At 39.4% G+C, this 20,867-nt stretch overlaps 1 protein-coding gene across 1 annotated transcript in view; it reads left to right on the top strand.

The window, feature by feature from the left end:
- Positions 1-18,136: 18,136 nt before the first annotated feature.
- The window catches only part of olfm2a (olfactomedin 2a), a 46,093-nt gene continuing 43,362 nt past the window's right edge, over positions 18,137-20,867 (top strand). The window contains exon 1 of the mRNA XM_032587171.1: positions 18,137-18,601. Within this exon, the coding sequence (XP_032443062.1) occupies positions 18,545-18,601 (57 nt within the window). The 5' untranslated portion in view covers positions 18,137-18,544. The remainder of the gene's footprint in view (positions 18,602-20,867) is intronic.

Here is a 20,867-nt window from a genome sequence, read left to right as displayed (position 1 = left end):
AAAAGTCAATTTACAGCAAAGCACTATAATCACTAGCATCTTCCAGTAACTGCACATACATCCAGTGCACTAATAGTCCTCAGTCCTATATTTAATACAAGCCATGCCAGGCAAGTGATACCATTTAGGATGAGGTGGAAATACTTGAAAGCCACTTTCTCCAAAAGCAATTTATGTTTGAGAAATGAACATGTCATGGACATAAATAATTGTCTGTCTGACTGAAGATTACAACTCTTAGGGATCAAGAATAAACAAGAATAAATATTCAAGATGCCTAATATGGCCTTGTAAAGATAAATGTACCAATGTTCCCATTTACAACTGTGGAAAGAAGGCCAAGCACAAACAGTGATGCATACCAAACACAAGACTGAGATTCAAATCTTACTGCTGCATAATACATCGAGTCTAACAGTTTCACAGAACATAAACTTACATACACATCTGAAATGTTTCCAGAGTCAAGAATTGATTAAAATGTTGCTCATATAAATCAGAATCTAACTCACCAGGACCAGAAGTTTTGTTGTTGTTAATCTGTCTTTGCACATTATTTAGCTCATCTGTACTGACAAGAACACAATCTAGAGCAAAAGATACACTGTGTATAGTCAATGACTTATTGATCTGACTTATTCCTTGCTGTCTTTTAAGATATGAAGAAGATATAAAATACACAAAGTGCTGCTTTAAGTTTTATAATTACAGCAATAATGCATTTGGTAATACAGTATATTGTCCATTGAACCTGAAAATATGCACCAAAAATGCATTTTGTACCAACATTCAAACATAATGTTGGTGTTATTGTCAGAGGCTGCTTTGTTTCTGTAAGATCTGAAATACTTGTCATAGTTGATAAGAGCAAAAAATTATCTCTACCACAAACCTGAAGAAAAATGCTTGGAAATCTGTCTGTAACTTCAAGCTCGAGCAAGTTTAACTCTGAATTGCTCAGAAAAACAAAATAAAAGGTTTTGAGAGAGCTTAGTCTAAGTCTGGACATACATTTGATTTGGATGCTGTGGTTACACTGCATATTTTTTTCACCGTAAAATTCTGAAGACAAAGTACAATGACCTATCTAATAATTAAAATTGAAATAATTATTTTAAAGTCACTTCTAATAGAATAAAAATATATTTTTATGGAACAACTGAGATAAAAATTACAAGATAAATGCTGAATTGACAAGCACTTTCCTAATAATAATTCTCCCTGAAAGTGTAATGAGATTATGATTCATTTCTAAAGAACAGACTGGGGAGTGTTTAATGAATAAATCATTACACAAAAATTAGTTCAATATCAGATTGGGCTGTATAACTGATACACAGTTATACTGCCCAATCTGTTAATAAGTGTTTAATTAGCAGCTCTGAATCAAACGGTGATAACAAACTAATTATTAATCACACATCAAAGACTGTAGCGCCCCAGTATAAAAAAGTTACCTCTCATAACTTGAACCCCTTGTGATTGCAGTGGAAATACTGTGAAAACTAAAAGTCAAATGGGTCTTGAATAATGATCATGCAATTATTTTTCAGGCTTTTGCCTTCATTTCAAGCTTCTAAAACCCTTTAATACCTTTTATTAAAATTAATTTTGTGTTTGTCTCTGTTTTAGGTTGCAGCCAGTGAGTAAAGTCATAGCAGTTCACATAATGAGAGGACTCATTTTGATTCCATTATTAGTAACCATTTAGGCCTGATGTACTTCTCGAGGCAAGAAATATTAAGTAGTAAATGTAAATGCTCTAAATGTGTCACAACAGACTACATAGTTAGGGCCATTATTTGTCATTTTAGAAAGCATATCTCCTTAGCCTCTTTATTTTTGAGCTAATCTGATGGTCACATTAAGTTTGGAGGTCTTTCGCTTCACTCTGTAGAAAGATGGCCACCTCTGCTCTCTATTCACATCAGCATACATATGAACTCTGTTCCACTAAATGAACAAAATATCGCTAACAGCTCACTATGTAATATTAAGTAGCAAGGGAATTTCATGACTGAATTTGTACTTCATATGTATCATTTGGGGAATTTATTTGTTCAGAAATGTTTGTAGAAGCAGTCTGCATGTGGATGTGCTGCATTTTAAGTCCTTGTGGCGATAAAAGTGATTCAAATGCTTTAATCCAATGATTTGGGAAGGCAAACAAATACTTTTGGCAGCATGTTATGCCTCATTTTAGATGTTACCTCACTTTATAAATTGATATTATTGTGTTGATTATCTCCTGAGGAGGTTGTTTAGCTATTATTTTAGCTGTGTTGGACTATGGATCTAAAACACGGACAGAATACCAGCTCTTGAGAACTGGAAGAATGGAGTTGCCCACCCCATGATGAGGTAGCCTATTCTCAACACTGAGACAAAGTTTTGAATAGATTGCTGTTACTTTTCAATTACACTTAATTTAATTTGACCACAAATTAGTTTTGTGATTAAATGTAACCAAGCACTGAACTCTTACCCCTGTAAATCAGTCTTTTTTAATGCATTCTGGATAACTAGTGAACGTCTTGTATGCAGGAGCATTTCACTTGTATCTATTTTATCACAAGCTTACCTTAACATGCTGATGTGCAAGCACTGTATGTCACACTCACAACATTCTGTCACCTTCCCTTTCTTACTATTTGGAAGTGAGAGGCATACGTTTGAGCAAAGCGTTCAACCAGTTCTGCTCTGCTGTTCAGTGTCCCATTAATGATTCGAACAGAGCTGTGAGTCTATAGCTGGCACTGATGAGCTACTTTCAGGCCCAGGAGTACATTAGTGCAACCCAGAGGCAGCAAGATCCATAGTTGCTGTGTACTGGACTGACAGATGATTGGAAGATTTTGTCTCTCATTCCATCTTTTTTCTCCCTTCTTTCCATCACTCCCTCCAGTTCTCTCCCTCTCTCTCTACCTTTCTCTCTTTCACTCATATGCTCCTAACTCTCTCTATTTGTACTGTAGTTAAAAATATTGTTTTATTCCCCTCTACTTTTTCTGTTCTCATCTTGTTTCTCAGCTCTTCTGTTTCTGTGACACCGACTTCACCCAAGCTGCACGTCACAAAGTCACAATGAGATATAAACAAATTAAACAGATGTTCAGATTAATTAGAGACACTCAGCAGGAATTGCTATATTTTAGCGAGAACAGCGTCATTCCCTGGGTCTCAACATGTCCACCCAATTCCAAATGTTCTGCCACAGCTTGATAACTACAGACATTATTTTCCAAGCCACTGATGTGTGCATAAGCGTGCATGCTGTTCACATGCTTACATCTTGCAGTGTGCAAGAGGTGATGAATAACTTGGATCTTCTTTAACGTGAGCTAAAAACGTCCAATGTTGGATACACGTGTTTGTGTGGTGATGAGAAATCGTGAGCAATTGAAGCTGAGCAGAAGTTTTCTTTTATTAGTGTGCATGCAAGCAAAGCTACTGCCAGGTCCCATCCACGGCTCCTTTATCTCAGAAAAAGGTTGGGGGGGAATTATTTCCACTGGTGCTGCTCTCATCAGAAGAGCTTATCAACAAAGCTAACATTAGTACAACACTAAAAAAACATGGCCTGAAGGCGAGGCAGGAAAAAAGAAATCCCTGGGCATTTGGACAAGCAGCTCATAGTGATTTGGAAGCCCAAGGCCCTGTGTTTTGGGGAGTGTCGGATGATTATCTAGCAGACGGAGAGAACAGATTTAAACATGCAGCTTGTTGTGAATGCCCCCTTCACCTACAACACCAGGATGCAATTTGCTGTCTGCCGCAGCTGTTAGCATTCACCTCCACGGCTACCACCACAAACACTACAACTGCCATTCAAAGTAATTTTGGTTGGCAGCAATTACAAGAGTGAAGAGTCTCCTGCCAGTCAAAGAAACATGAAGAATCAAGAAACATACAAACGGAGTCATACTCATTCACAAGTGTTAAACTGTTATGAATGATGGAGTCTGTGTTAACCAGCCACGGCATCTCTTCATGAACAGTCTCAGCCCAGATCAGGAAAGCAGGGAGCAGATCTGTATTCAGCTGTGTGGTTTGGTGTGATTTGTTAGGGAGTGAGAGCGCCAGTGAGAGAAAGCGGTGTAGCTGCATGACCCCATCACTCAATAGAAATGATTTTTTCCCATAAATCAGACAAGGCAGAGAGGGAAAGAGAGCAAGCAAAAGACAGAGACTGAGTGATTCAGCTCTGGGATTACACTGGCTCAGACTTCAGCTGAAAAGGGAGGGAAACTAATCGTTTCCATTCACATCAATGAGTCTGGCTACTCCCGCCTGTATTCCTGAATGCGTTGAAATACCCATATTCTCTCCACCGCTCACTCTGTCGTTCTCTTTTTCCATCATTCTCCCTCCCCTTCACCCTTACATTTTTTTCCCTCTGTCTCCTGTTCTTTCTGAATGATCTAAGCACACTGTCATGTATTAGTGATAAAATTGATATGGTATTTACTCTGTCACGGAGAATCGGAAGTGACAGCATTTCATGGGCACCTGGACGTTTTCATAAATCCTCCCAAGTAGGAGTGAGCTGCATAGACAAACTGGTTTGCCTGAGGTGTAAATGTGTTAACATTAATACAGAGGAGATTCAAAACAATATATTTTCTGCCAGTTCTAGAAGTTCTCAGTCACATAATTTAAGCTTTTATAAAAAAAAAATTAAAAAAAATTGGTACAATTTTCAGGTGGCCGAAGCAGTCACATCTATCTGTACAAACAATTGCATGCAATTGTAAACAAGAATTAAGGAAGGGAATTTTCTGCAAATGAACTTGAGAACGAATACCTTGATTTTTGGAGACATGTCCTGTTGGCTGATGAAACCAAAACAGAATTGTTTAGCTTTAGTAACCATAGTTACATTTGGAGGAAAACAAGGGGGAAACCAGTAAAATGTCAAATGGTGACATTTTACGGGTTTTGATAAATTTATTTTAGCTTCTTACTAACTGCTTTTCAGTTGTTCTATAAATTTGTTTTCTAAACAATTTCAACATTCTTTGGTGAAAATCACTGAATGTACACATTGCATGTTCAAACCCATGAGAAAAGTGTCTCACCTGTGGTGGTGATGTCACACACACTGACTTATTCAGGCAGTTGGCGCCAATATGCAGGTTTAATTACAAATGTACAACACACACAAATGCTGCACTGTCTGTCTAAGACATTTAATGAATGTGTGACATATGTAGTCTTTCAGATCAGACACAAATGTGTAGTGCTGTTGGACAGGTGAGGCAGAAAGTACTGTGCTGCACTGATAGAGGGCAGCGCTGAGCTCCACAGGTACAAAGGGCAACAGGTGCTATTCTTCTACACTTTGAAAAGACTCGCAGCATGTTATCGGAACTGGACAGACAGAAAACCATTCTCTTCCATGGCGATCCTTTCCACTGAAGATGCTAGTTTCAGACAACATGTCTCCAAAAATTAAGATTTTTTTCCAATTTATTGAAAAAAAGAGAGATCAGCCCAAAAAACCACAATCTTTAAATAAACTTGGCCTTGTATGAAGGTTTATGTTATTTTTCTTTCTAGCGTGTTGTTGAACACAATGAAACTGATTAAACCAGATTAATAGCTTTTAAATGTTTCAATTAAAATCACAACTGAAATATAAACTTGTAGTTTAAGTTTTGTATAGTTGTACACCAACTCCAGAGGACTCTGTGCCTCCTCAGTCATAAACTTCATATCACTTTTAATTACCAGACCTGGTGGTTGCTTTGGAGGTCATCCACCTGTAGACTGAGTCATCTTTACAAAATCAATCAATCAAATTTTCTTTCTATAGCACATTTCAGCAGCAAGGCATTTCAAAGTGCTTTAATTTACTGTACATGCTACATATAACCAACCATAGTCTTTTTTTCTGAGGGACCAGAACAGCTCTTTCAATATAACAGTCTTGCTCACTCTCACTTAAATATCCACAAGCACACCAAACCAGGGTTTAATCAGAGAAACTCTTTTAAAATTCTGGGTATTATTAATAATAATAATATTGCCGTGTGTAATTTTAGCCGTTATCTGTGTGAATAAATGTAGGAGTGTCCCAATTTATTCCTCACCAAAAACATTTAAAAGAGGTTGTTGAACCTGTTATTAAATATCTGTATGTCCAGATATGTCAGACAATGTCACAGGCAGCCATAGGGTGTTCTATATTTTTCAACCTTACTGTATGAAAGTTTAAGGGGTCTGAATTAATTTGCACGAGAATAAATAATTTTTTTAATATCCAGCAGGCTTGTATTAGGAAAATGAAACAGAAGCAAGGTTATGACATTTTGAGGTGCTGTCGTGTTTGTTTCATATTCAAAACCTGTTTAACACACAGCAGCAAAAAGTGAGGTATTCAAGCATGCCTGCTGTTCTTCCTCCATTTCCTCCAGAACACATCAAATAGTCATTTCTGCTAAAGCTCCATCTGTGTGCCTTTTTCAGCACCAGATGAAAGAGCAGAGGGATGCTGATTGAATACTTCGCTACCCGAACAAACCTGCCGTGCTCAAAACAGGATAGTTCTATTTCAATTCAATCAAAGATCCAGCCTCCACTGATCCGCAATATTTTTAACATCATTACATGCAAGTAGTCACGTGTTGAATGAACATGGATAGAATAAAGGGTGCAAGTGTGTGTGTCTATGCTACAGCACTAATGAGTGGTGGAGCTTCAGGTGTCTGTGCTCTGAGAGGAGCTGAGTGACAGGGCTCATGAATAGTGATGGTCGACAGCTGCTCATTAACCAAGAGACTGTCTGTCAGCCAGCAGACTCCAATGCCAGCCCTTCCCGTATGTTTTCACACATAGATATGAAAACATACACACGTAAACACCCCCTCATGCAGATTTTCACACACATACACACCCACACACAGGGACTTTATATCCCCTTCATCTGGGCCCCCTGTGGCTGCAGTCGAGAGAATACCAATCATGCCTTTTCCCCAGACAGCCTGAGTGCAGCATGTCTTCTTACCTGTGAGCTCACACCACTCCCACTGGGGCGAGCGCCACACTGAATATGGAAACAGAGCAACACAAGGTCGAGGTGAAGAAGTACCTGTAAAGAAAATGACATTCACTATTGAAGCGCAGGCACATTCAGAGAGGGATGAAGACATTGCGATACAACAAGAGTGGCAATTAATAAAAGGCTGTTTTAAATAATTTTCTGTTTGTATTTTAAGGTGCTTTCAGCATTTCAATCTGGAGAGACTCAGACGGAGAAAGACAGCGATTAAAAAGGTTTATTGACATACATGAATTAAAGTTCTTTGGCGCTCGGGCCCCGGCTGAGGACATCGAGCTGTGAATTGCAATAAGCTCGGATGAGCATTCCCAATGCTGGTTAGGAATGTCATCCCCCGGAAACCGACACTGGTGGTGGAGGTCGGTGAAGAATGCGTGCCTGGAGAGCCAGCAGAGTGGAGGTGGAGAAGGGGCGGAGGTGGGTTGAGCACAGCTGGAAAGTGCAAGATGCCTTGGATGGAGGTCCTTATCAACTGGGGCTTGGTCGGTGATTGGCCATGAAGTGGCTTGGTCCAGCGTTGATAGGTCGTCGATGATGAGCAGGACGCGCCGATTGGATGATGCAGGTTGGGCTAAAAGAGTCTTCCAGTTTGAATTTACGCGTAGGCTTCATATTAGAGAAAACAAACATTCTTTATATTTCTGCTAAGTCATAGCTTCATCTCATTGCGTACATTTTATTATTTCTTAATAGTAAATAGTAATATTCTTGGGAAGTAGGTGAAATGAACACTGACAGAGTTAGTTTTTGTGAGCTCCTCAAAGTCCTAAAGGTCCAAGAATCTTTCTATTACAGTATTTTGCAGATGTATCCGCACCCTGTGAACTCTGCCATATTTTATAAACAAGAAAGTTTCAGGTGTTTTACATCTTATTCTCCACAACTTTACATTTGACCTGGAATGCTGAACACAAAGAAGGCTATGCATTTGCTTTTCGCTATTTGGAAAAAAAGAGAAAGTTTTCTATGTCAGTTTTGTGTATGTTTCAAACTAATTTTTATTTATACCACAGTCATGTCAAACTCTCTGTTAACTCAATTTCTCATTATTTTACTAAACTTTAGCAGTGAAATAATTAAATTTGCAACTTAATTTTATCATTTGACATAAAATAACATTTTTAGCCATTAACATTGCCTCAAACGTGATTTGACAGCAAAAGCTTTGGTAATACTTTCATGAAAGCAGAATAAATATTTTTATTTAGAAGTCTGGCATGGCTTGACTACATTTTTATGCAAGGTAAACTTGGCATGGGAGACCTGGAATATGAACTGGGTGACGTGATCCAGACCAGGAGCAGGTGGTAAGAGGTTTGCAATTTGTGATTCTTGGCAAAGGAGGAACAAAGTAATTTGTAACTAATAACTAAACAAAAACCACAGAGAATGTTTCACTGACTGCTGGGTTACGCACTAAGCATGTAGGAGCGGATGGATGCAGGGGCCAGGTATTTATGGAGAGGGAGAGTAATGAGTTGCAGCTGTGGCCTGAATTCACATAACAAAGCAACACTTTAGTTATTAAAGACACGCCACGCAAGAAAAAGAGGTGAAGAGGAGAGAAGGCAGCTTTAGAAGATAAACCCCGTGGTTTAATCCTGTGATGGAATCTACTTTTGCTTCAAATCAATTACAAGAGAAAGGCATGCACCGTGTAATTGTAGCCTCATTTGATCTCAAATAAGCCATGCTGTCCTAAACAAGGGGAAGAAAAGAGCACAGATGAGCTGTGTTTCATTACACCAAACACACACTCCAGTATACCTCTTTGCCCTCTCACAAACACTCATCTGCATGCTGCTGTAAAAGGAATTTGCCCTCTCACTGTGGGTCTGCTTTTTTTTTTTTTGCGTCAGCCTTGTTCGTGCCTTCAGTCGTCTTCAACACACAGCTACTCAAACACGCACACAAATGCTCGCCTTCATTCTTTCTGCCTATCTTGGAATGAGCCAGGGATTGATTCTAGTCACACTGGAGTGGGGCGAAATGAGCAGTCACTCTGAATAGGCAAAGGAGTCAAATAATACAGATATGAATGTCGGAGGAATAATTGAGGAAAGTGTTTTATATGTAAAAGACAGAGGGAGATGGAGTGGAATTGAATCTTGGGGAAAATGAGGAGCAGTCTGGGTCCCAAGGGACAGACTTACAATAACTCCAACTGTTTTGGAGGAAAATAGACGATAATTGGAGTGGTCACTGGATTCCACTGAGCCCAATCCTGTTCAGTTTCTCTCTTTTTCTGGCTTTCATCCATTCACTAATATTGTTAGTCTCATTTTAGCACATCCCAGTCTTCTATCAGTATATGTCAAAGCTTTTTTCCCTCTTTTTGAATCGTTCTCCATTGTCTCTTTCATCCCCTCCCCAGCTTTTCTCTATGTACTTACTTTCTCTTATCTGGCCTTCCACAATCCCTCAATCTCTTCCACCGCCTGCAGGCATAAAACTACATCAGTGGAATTTCATCAGATATTCCAGGCACATCTGGACACCACCAAACAGCATAAATTGAGAATTTTTTTTTTTTTTTAAGTGTCCGGCCAGGCTTCCTCAGCCCTTTTAAACAGACCAGGAATGGCACAATAGAGAGCTTTAGCTCCATTTTCTTGCCAATTCTAGTTCTTATTATAAGCTTCTTTCTCCAAAAGACTTATTATTTTTTGTTTTATTAGCTTTCACCTGGAGCTAAACTGAAAAACCTAAGCTACAAGCTCTCACAGCCTGAGCAGCCAGTGATTCTTCACATAGCCGTCACCTTGTCAATCCACAGCAAAGTTTGAGCATTTTTGGTTTGATCCACTCACCCTATCCTTTGTTTTTTCACGTTTTACTTTGGCCACCTTGTTGGCATGACAACAACATGTCTCTATGGCAACGGTCTAACCAGAAAATAGATTTTTTTTTTCTTTTTACATTTGATATGTAGTGTTTTTTATATTGAGTGTGTTGCAAAACAATGCAGCATAGAAGCTAATGCACAGTCTTCCCATAGACAGAAAGGCTTAAAAACCTTCAAAGGGAGGAATAACCTACAAAACATGTACTCACAAGCAAATTGTTAAAGTCTCAAGTTGCTTTCCGCGTTCTGTGACACTGAATAATGCTAAACAAGAAATAAAGCAGAGCTCAACAACATCTGCACAAGTTTCATTGCCCTTTATTTGGATTGCAATCAGTTGCGTGATCAAAAAGTAAAATTACTTCCAACAAATAAAGTCAGGTTTGTACAGAAATGAAAATCATCACAAAATCAATTGACACAGTTCCTAGTGACCCAGGAGGTTTCTGAAGCTTCCCATAAACATTTGTCTCCCTGTGTGTGGCCACGAACCAGCAGGCAGCGTAAATAAATTTCCACACTATGGCTCTGTCCTTGCACTTCCTCTCCCCCCTGCCTCATTCGAGATGACTGGTCCTGTGTCTCCCTCTCTTGCTCCAGGTCCCCTGTTATTGATTGGGAGCCTGCTGGAGGGTGCAGGGATAAGATAAATAAAGAGTCAGTGGCCGAGAACAGCTCTCTCACTCAGAATACCATGAAGGAGGGGGATAATCATCTGCCAGTCCCGCGGGAGAGGCCATGTATCTCTCAGGCCACTTTCAAATAAATCCCCTCACCCATCACCTTCACAACAAGGACTCAACACTTACAGAGCTGCAAAATCAGATTTAATTAACATTTTTAATGGATTCATTAGAAAAAAACTGCAGTAGTGTTACCCATTTCTTTGTTAGTGGAAAAAAACACACACATAAACAAATTTGAACAAACAACTCTAGTGAGGGTTAGATTCTCTGCTGCAAAGCATGAAGGATTGGCACATTAAAAGCCTGTTTTTACTGAAAATCTCCTCACACTGTACAAAACACAAGGTTCTCTTATTTAAAGCAAACGCTCCACTCCTCACTAGACCTCTATCAATCAAGCCATGATTTCTTAAAGGCTGCCACGCATCACTATGTGCAGCGTATCTACCTCCTTCTGCACAATACACACCAGTGCGTACTGAGCCGTCTGACGTGCAGACACAAGCGCACACAGTGGTGGAAAATAACTGTTGGCATCTCTTGCAGCACTGGGAGCAGTGGCGTGAGGCTTCCCCTCAGATTTTGAAAGCTCTATCTGTATCAGGAACAGCAAACTGAAAAAGCAATTTGCTTTGTCACACAGAGACATGCTTGACTACGCTGAATAATTGCGCTGCAGCTCTGGAAAGAGCTGTTTTCCTTTTATCTAATGAAGGTCTTCAGGGGAAGGCGCACAGTACATGTGCTTTGTTTGCTTTGTACATGTGTGTGTGTTTTATCCGCATAGATTGGTATAATATGCAATTTGCAGTATGGTTGGACCTTTGTCCATAGGTGTCAAGATCTATAACGTCGCCTTTAAGATACAAGCAAATCAGACACAAAGTAGACACTCACAGCTCCGTTTCTATCTGATCCTTTTTTGCAAGTGTCCCCATCTCCCAAACAGCTCCGCTAGGATATATTGATTCATCAAATCTGCATGTTGCTCTCAGCTGTATCCAGGTTCAGGCTCAAGGCAGTTGACTGATTCAATAATGCAGAAGGAGAACAGAGAATAAAAACTCCCAGGAACTGCTGAGTCCACACACAGATGCCTGCTGGCCCACCTCTGAGGAGTTTGTGGAAGCCTGGGGGACAAGCTCAGCCTTTGACAACCACACAGCTAGAAGCCCTGCAAAAGACTTGTGAAAGCATGTCAAGTCCAAGGGGACATACTGCTAGTTTATTGGGAATTTTTTACTTTTTTTTATTCCTCCCTCCTCGTCTTTCTTTAACACTGGTAACAGCGGTTACTGAGGTACATTATAAAGAAGCGTGTGATCATTAAGAAGTCAGGGGCATTTCCCTCATGATTAAAAATGAGGAAAAAAACAAAGATAAAGGAGAAATTAAAGAGGAAAGAACGCACTCCATCTGACGACTGTGATCAGGAAAAGGTTCTGAATTGCCTTAATGGCTCTAGCATTTGTTCCATGGTGAAACTGTAATTAAGTCATAAGCGACAGTTTGGAGTCTTTGACTTCATAATGAGGCTGAATATGCGCAGTTCGTGCTCTATGGATAAGCCGCTGTAATCACTTTTATCTGCTTAATTATGTAAAACCATTCTTTTATCCCACTAGTGTCTAGCTTTTTATCTCTGCCTCGCTTCTTTTAGGTGCTGCAACTATAAAACAGTCGGATGGATCCCGCCGTCTAGCAGAAATCAGCCCCAGACATGCAGCTTGTTTGCTTGGAAGTGTCAGTTCAAAGGGCTACTGGGAAGTAAAATACAGCAAGAGGTGAGAGTTAACAAAGAACACTGTCATGGAAAAGATGCGACAGCTATAGCTACTTTAAAGGCAGGCACAGGGCTGTCATGATACTGAAGAGTTTTTGAGTACTTCTCTTCTAAGTCCCATAGAACTGGACAGAGGACTTCACAGCTAAAAGATGTTGAATAAGACATTCTCCATTCCTTTCCTTTCCAAGTTCATTTCAGATTTCAGGATCATATCTTCCCTGGCACTTATTTCCCAAATTGCAACAGGACTCCTATCAGACTATGATGGAAGGGAAGATGTGTGCTGGGTGCTGCAGGTTATTTACAAAGGGAGAAAACATATGCTTGATTTCTCTAATGGAGGCAACCTGACTGTACTCCTTTTAGATAGACCTACATCAAAGCTCTGCTTCCTCACCAGAGCTTGCTGCACCACTGGGTACATGCTGCACACACCAACATGGGCACGCACTCACATCCATTTGCACTCACCCTCTAGAGTGTGGCAGCGGAGAGTGAAATCTTGTGATGCTCAGGAACTTTGCAGCCAAGACAGGCTTCATTGGGAGAGAAAAAAACTGAATGCATGAAAAAACAGGAAGCTGCCACAGTTTCAATGGAGCAGAAAAAAGCAGTAGAGAAAAATGTCAACAACAAATAGCTGCTGGTTTCTGCTGCCGCAGGCAGTGTGGACCTCGGTTCCCCCGTGTTTTTTCCCCCTCTCGCATTATGCATCATCTTTTCAACCAGTTAAGCACTACAAGCGTTACTGAGTAAAACCCAGGGAGCATCTCAGCTTTGGTCATTCTGGGGGAAAAATATGAAGGACTGAGACATAGGGGGACCTGGCAGTGGGAGAAAAACAAGAACAAGTGAGGGATGGGCAGATGTGTTTGTGTGCTTTCAACGTAAAAAAATAAATACAATTAAAAAAAAATGGAGCTCTTGGCAGACCGTCCTGATTAATTTGGCAACCTTTATTCCCCTCACCCTTCATTTGTTTGTGTTTCTGTAAGTCTGTTGTGGGCAAGATTTATGTTTTGCATTTACCAACATCTCGCTGTCGGATTCTTCTGGAAAGTGACAGATGATGTCTGCAGAAATAAAATGAGGCGCAGAACCTGGCAGAGTTTCTTTGAGCAAACGTTGGCTGAACTTGAGCTGTCCTTGTCTTTGTTGCCTTGGTCTTTTGCAGATTGTAAAGTGCTACCTTGAACAATAGGTGTGAAAAGGCATGTTTAGTTCCATCCTCTGGCAGCCACTGAATGTTTCACGCCTTTCTTTCTTGGCACCGTGAGTGTTTCAATACTCAGCAGAGAAAGCTCTTGACTCTCTGACCCAATGATTGGTTGATTTTCATCACTGTTAACATGAGTCTTCTGATACAAAAAGAAAAGACATTGGGTGGTTCTTCTTCTTTCTAAAAGATATGAGTCAACTTGGTAAGTTGCCTTTTGATGCAGATTGAACTAAATAAACATTTCAGAATTTCGGTGAATGGAATCAAATGATTAGTACTTAAAGCAACAATGCCTTAACCGTTTATTTGAAGATCTAAACTACAGGTACTCCGGAACAGAAAACAATTTTCCATGATGAAAAATGATGAGCTGAGGCGGTCTGCTGGTTTGTGTGAAGACTCAACATAGGAGGCTGCAGAGTAATTTCCGATATAAATGGAATAGCAATTTATTTAGAGTGCACGAAAGAACTGCATGCTGTAATGTTTGCACAATTTTTTATTTTTTTGCTAGATTTTGCCGTAATATTTTGAGTGTTTAAGCTCCTTTGATTTAGTCCAGTGTGTTAGTGTGCAAGGGATGACCTGAATCATAACATTCGTGATTCTGGTTAAATGTATTATTTCTCATTAAACTAGTTTCACTCATCAAGAAAATCAATTTAGTCTCAATCACAGTAGTTTCAAAAATTTGAGTCTTAAACTGAAGGAAGAAAAGGAGACTTAGAACAGGAAATAAGTTTACTCATGATATATCGCATCTAATATAAACGTATAAAGTAACTGCAGCAACACCCTAAAGCTAGGAAAGCCTAATTAAATGCTAATCAAAAGCAAATAAAGAGGTAAATGAGTACTTGTAAACTGCAGAGCCAAATCCAAAATCTGTCCAGAGCTCAGAACACAAACTGTCTCACAAAATGGACTCATGTGGAGAGCTGACCAATCAGAAGAGGATTTTTTTTTTTTAGAAATGTAAGTTGTGCCATATCATCCAGTCTTTAAACTTAAGAGATTTCAAGGTCAGCCAATCAGAGTCCTTCCTCTATCATACCAAAGAATTATAGATGTAGATTAAGGAAGGAAAATATAAATTTTTAACTAACATTTGCCTACTGAGACTTTCTTTGCACATTAAATATATTTTAACACATAATCATTTCACAGAATAAAGATGGCTTCACATCGAGGTCTAATGACATGATAGACATTCAGTAGTAAACCGAAGGATTAATCATATATTATTCAAATTGAATAGTTGGTAACCTTTAAAGGGTCAATGGACTGAATTTAGATTGTGCTTTTCTAGTTATGCCAACCACTCAAAGTGTTTTATAGTTGGGCCACATTCATCCAAACGCACACATTCATTCACTGCTATGCAGATCTGTATGCAATTTGAGATTAGGAGCCTTGCCCAGGGCCATGTCAACATGTGACAGGAGGAAGCTGGAATCAAACCCACGATTTTCAGATTGTGAGATGACTGCTCTTCCCACTGAGTTCCCACAGGGCAACTGCGGCTCGCCAAGGGGTGTTTGTAATTTACCTTTTGTCTCACAAGAGAGTCTAATGTAGCTGCAGGTGGTTTTATGTAAACTAAATGTCACAAAACTGTTTGGAATGTCAGGAAAACATCTTTGTTAAGAGACCATGATTTGAGAAAAATGTTTGCTTTAGCTGAAATATGGGTTCAATTTTTCTAAATGATAAAAAAAACACTGCTATTTGGAGACTAAAAGGTCAAAGATTGAAGGCTTGCACAACAATGCCACAATGCTAATTGTTCCAAAGACTGAACTCAATAAGCCACATGTCTTTCAGGCAAAGTACTATGGACTCAGTGATCTGGTTGCTCTCTGGCAGCATATGGTCCTTTGCTTCTATTGTGTAATAACTCTGCAACACTGACATCAATGGTTACATTACAAAGGTCCATAACAGCCATGACCTTAGTAATATTTGTTCACTTAATACAGCAACTCATGTACTTCATAAAATCATATTAGGCTGCCTGTATGTTAAATCTAGATTCTAAGTTTTACTGATGTACCTGTGCGATTTAGCCCCTATAAATATAACTCAAAATAAATATCCATCCAGAACATTAGATAAACAAAGTTTATTCAGACCATGTTTTGTTCTTCTTCCTGTTTAGTTTGTTCTTGAGTGAAATTCTAAACATGTGGATTTTTGTTTTCCACCACACAGTTCTGTTTTAGTAGATACACTGTACATTTCCACAAAGCAGCAAAAAAACATGCACACAAACCAATATAAACACAAAGAAACAGGCAGTTGTTGGATTAAGTCCAAATGCCACCATGTTTGCTGTGCTCTTTAAATATTTAATCAAAAGCATGATTTTTAAAGCTCAAGCAGTAGGTGTTATTTCATCGGTAATCAATAACATCCATTTTGTCAATGCTTACTAAAAGAGAAAAAGTTAAACATGGAAGGCGATAAAAACACAAAGAAAAGTTCCGGATGGTAAGATTTTATATCCTTTCATATACAATGTAATTTACTGCCAGGCAGTTTGAGATGGCAGAAACAGAGAAAATGCCTAGGAGAAAACACATTAGCCCTGGGGGTCTATTTCCTTCTTTCTCCAGGCCTTCTCCGACTCACTTATAGGGATGAAAAGAGAAAATTGCTCCTCCTTTGACAAATGGGTCAAGCTTTGTTTGCATTTGTGTTGGAAGCATTCCTCCAGCTTGCTCAACGCTGCCTTTTCCAACATTTCACAGAATAAAAGTCAAGAGAAGATAGAAGAGATGAAACACAATCCATCGATTAAACGTTATTCATTGAGCATTTTTGATGCGAACAGGTGTAACACAAAGTGCTTCCCGAAGGTCAAAAACAAAATGACAGACATTTAATCATTGGAAACACACACATGAAAAAAAAAAATCAAAACAGATAAAAATACAAATAATACACATAAACATTGGCAAAAAAAACAATGAAAAATTAAAAGCAGATGAAAGTTATTAAATTAAAGAGCTAAAGGAGGAGCAGAGAAGAGACGCCTTGTAGTAAAGTGTACAGTATTTCTTGAGCATGATGGTTAAATGCATTTGCACTCTGGCCTCCTGCAGTGACTCATCATCAATTTTACTCATCTTGGCAGCTGTGGGTTTCTTCTATACTAACCTCTTGATAACTGTATGAGTAAACGCAACAATTTGGGTGAAACACTAAAGTACTACAATGCTGGTAAAATAATTTTAATCTAATAATTAGATGGGAGCATTAATCATTTTAATTTGTTTTCCCATTTTCATAGATAACTGCTTCCTTGTTCCACTTCATCTGCTCGCTTCACATCCTCATTGTTTGTTTTCTAGCTGGTGGAAATAAGGGGGTGTGCACAGCCACAGGACAAGAAGAGCACGAAAACAGAGGGGAAGCATCACTGTTCTAAATGGTTTTCAAGACAATTTTGCATTTTTAAGCGTTAAACGGCTTAACACTCTTAAGTTGTCGGCCAGAAAACAGTTGTAAAATTATGACAATCTGTTATTTATTATATTAATATAAAGTGTTCTACAAAAGCAAACTCTTTTGTTGGGAAAGAGTTGGGAAGTTCATTGAAATTGTATGCAATAGTCAAACGGGAACAATTTTTTAAAAGGTTAACTGAGGTTAAAAATCTCTTTTGCAAGAGAATCCTTGCCAAGACTTGCAGAAGCACACACGGATTACAAATGCATAAGTGTGAAGTAAAAGGGAAAGGATGGATGCTTTAAATTTATTTTACCAAAAAAACTGAAAAGTGTGGCGTGCTTATGCATCCATTGCCCTTCATTATGAAAATCTACGTCAACCAGCTGCCTTAAGAAATCGCCCGATCTGAAAAACAGGTCCCATTGAGTCAATTGAATCTCAGTATGAATAAAGATGTCATGTAAAGGCCTCATTACTTTGTTAGAGAACATTAGAGAACATAGTGAAGGCAAAGGAACACAGCAGACAGGTCAGGGATACCAAGATGTTGTGATAGCTTTATATACTCAAGAAGCTGCAGAAACAACCTGTAAAATATTCATGTAACTTGCTCACATAACACGTTACTTATCAGAGCGCCGACTCTTTGTTTAATCAATTCTGATGGCCAGAAAGATTTATTAATCAACACAAGGATAATCTTTGTAGTTTTAAGTTGTGGAGAATCTATCTTGGCATATTGTACTTGGAAATGAGTCCTTGCTGAATTAGTTGTATTAATGCAAATGTGATAGATGCAGTCACGATGCTTTTGAATTGGTATAATCCATTCTTGAGGTGCATTCCATTTTATGGAGCAAAAAAACCCATCTATCTATCTATCTATCTATCTATCTATCTATCTATCTATCTATCTATCTATCTATCTATCTATCTATCTATCTATCTATGAAAGCGTTTCCTTCTTTCTCTTTTCTCTAACTCTCTTGTTTCAGTTGCGCGCGTGCGCTACAAAGCTCGTCTGCATCAAACACCAGGACTTGTTTGAATCGGCTCCTGGCACATAGACGTGCTGCTCCTAGCGTCCGCACCTTGAAAGCACAGCAGTCACCTTCCAACCTCTGCGACTCTCCCCTCCTCTCCTTTTCTCTCTTCTCCTTTCTCAGTCGCAGTTATTCTGCGGGTCGGAGGGGACGGCTGTCTCTGCACAGATTACACCATTTTAATGAGTTCCCTCCCCACCACCCCCCACACTCTGAGAAACAGGAGCTTTTTGTATTTCGCCTATTTGCTCCACAGTAGACCGGCGGCTGATCCCTTTACCAAGCCACGGAGGGCTGCCTCGGCGTCCTGGTGATGAGGCTAGTGGCGCACAGCCGACACAGCTTTGAAGGAAACCCGTTGGGTCTGGAGAAACCGCCCCAATAAGGGACGACAAAAGACGGGAAGAGCTGCCGGAACTACTGTACGTTGGGACGCTATCATTTCTCCGACAATGCATCTCTTCAGTGCCATGTTTCTACTTGTGATGTTAGCTGGCATGCCCAGCGAGGTAAGGACGCCTGCATGCGTTAAAACGGCACCGCGTAAAAGTTACTGTAGTGGTAACTGCGTGCACGTTCTTTGAGAAAACATAAAGTGGAGGCGAAGGTTTTATAACAATTTCAATCATTTAGAAGAAAGAAAGTCGTGGTGCTTTGTATTGCTTGACGCGTTATAAAATAGGTACTACGGCATTGTATTATGATTATCGCCATTCACTGGGAAGAAACTAGGAACTTAAACAAAAAAAAAAACAACAACATGCGGAATAGACCGCTCTAAATAGATAGACGTGACATTAAATGCACCTTGTATGTTCAGAAAAGTAGAATAACTTTTTCTATATTTTATGAGATAAACTAAATGTTTTAAGATGTTTGGTGACTTCTGTGACCTATAGTTGTTGTTGTTGTCTACCTGCTGAACCTCACCGACAGAGAGGTTCAGGAGGCATCGCTGAGAATCACTGCAACTGCGTGTGCTAATTGATGAAAGAAGCTGGCAACCATGTGGGATTTATAGCTGTGAATAGAAACCGTGAGTAATTAGCGTGGAGTGGCAGACCAGCGCCAATGAAACTGCAGCGGGTCCCGGCGACGTGTGATGTGTCTCTGCATGGGTGGCGTGCTCCTGTGCATGACACTCCAGGAAAAGCCGTGTCCGTTTGGTGAAAGCTGACGAGTTTTGATGTGACAGTTGTAAATTGAAGTGAAGGACGGTAAATTATTTGACCCAGAAAAGCTTTTAGTCAGGGCAGGAGCATTTGGATTTGCAGAGAGTTCAGCTGGTCAGCAAATTCCCACTGTTGAGCATAACTAATGGCGGATTAGAAGGTGTAAGAAAGCCTCGGAAATTCGTCTGTTATTTAACAGTTTGCAGGACAAAAAAAGAAAAAAAAAACCATTTGGTACTTTTAGTTCCGTGCCGTAATTCATCCAGCACCACGGAGAGCGCCGTGTCGCGCCTTTTGGTTAAAAGCAGCAATCCGATTTTATCTAGCACCATAGACAGCGCCTTCTTCTACGGAGGCGGCATCACTATATGTCGTATTGGCCACCGGCCGTGGGGCTTTGAAAACTCTGCAGCAACATCTATGAAAAGCATAGCGCACTGTATTATGACACTTTCCACGTTAAAAACATTAAATATGAAAACAAACGTCAGGGAGATGTAGAGTGGCCTCTAACGAGCAATAAAGTCACATCAAGATATATTATTTATTTTTCTTTTGGGATGTTCCCCTGAAGCTCCTGAACAAAGCAATTTGTCACAGCTAATGAGCCTGGTAGACTTTTCACACACTGGTGGTTTCATGGAGACGTGGACGAATTTATTGGAACCCTGAGTAAAGATACATCAAAAGCCTTACAAAAATACTTTTTTGTATTGCAGGGGAATGATAAGAAAATATTGAACAAACCAAACCTTACCTCATGAATATTTTTCCAGTCAGGAAAAACTAATCACATGTTAGGTAATAAGTGCTTTTAACAAACATCCTTTTGCATTAAAATTTTGCGCCCGATTTCAATAATTCATAAACCCCCAGTAGCAAAGAAGACATGTCACACTCTTTTTTTGAAATATTTCCCTACATACAGAGAGAGACATCGTTGACCAATTCATTTGGCAAAATATTTTTAGGTTCTGGGTTTATCGTTGATGAACCAAATACTTCATCATAAATGTCAGTTTGTATAATAGTGTGCTCTACAAAAATCTAATCTAAATAAAGCAGAAGTTAAACTAGACTTTGCTACAAGCCAATGAGCCACACATACAGGCAAATTCACCAAGGACAGACTAAGACTTACAAATTGTATTTCCTAAGACTGATTTCCGAGACTGGTAGATGACTACAAGAAACACCTCACTAAACTTATGTCAGGCAAATAAAGCATATCATTACTTTTTGGCCTCTACCATCAGTTCGCTGTGTTTGCTGAATAATGGTCCTTGTCTACCTAGTTGCCTAAGGTAAACATTAACAGAGCCTCTGTTCTACATTTACTCCAGGAAATCAGAAGGTCTTGGATCAAATTAAATGTTTCTAAAAACTCAGATCAACTTTAAAAGTAAAGCATAAATCTGAGAAATAAAAAGCATAAATTACTATACATTTATTAAGAAAGAATTGCTAAAATTACCAATAATTGAGCCACTGGTAATTTGGTAGCACAGTTAAAGCAGGGGTAAATGACAGACACAAAATCCTCAAAACCATCACACAATATTTGATAAAATAGGAAGAGATTACTCGGTGCAAATGTGTTGCT

Source organism: Xiphophorus hellerii, chromosome 16 (genome assembly GCF_003331165.1).
Source record: "Xiphophorus hellerii strain 12219 chromosome 16, Xiphophorus_hellerii-4.1, whole genome shotgun sequence".
Lineage (NCBI taxonomy): Eukaryota > Metazoa > Chordata > Actinopteri > Cyprinodontiformes > Poeciliidae > Xiphophorus > Xiphophorus hellerii.
This window is presented reverse-complemented; position numbering and strand designations above follow the sequence as displayed.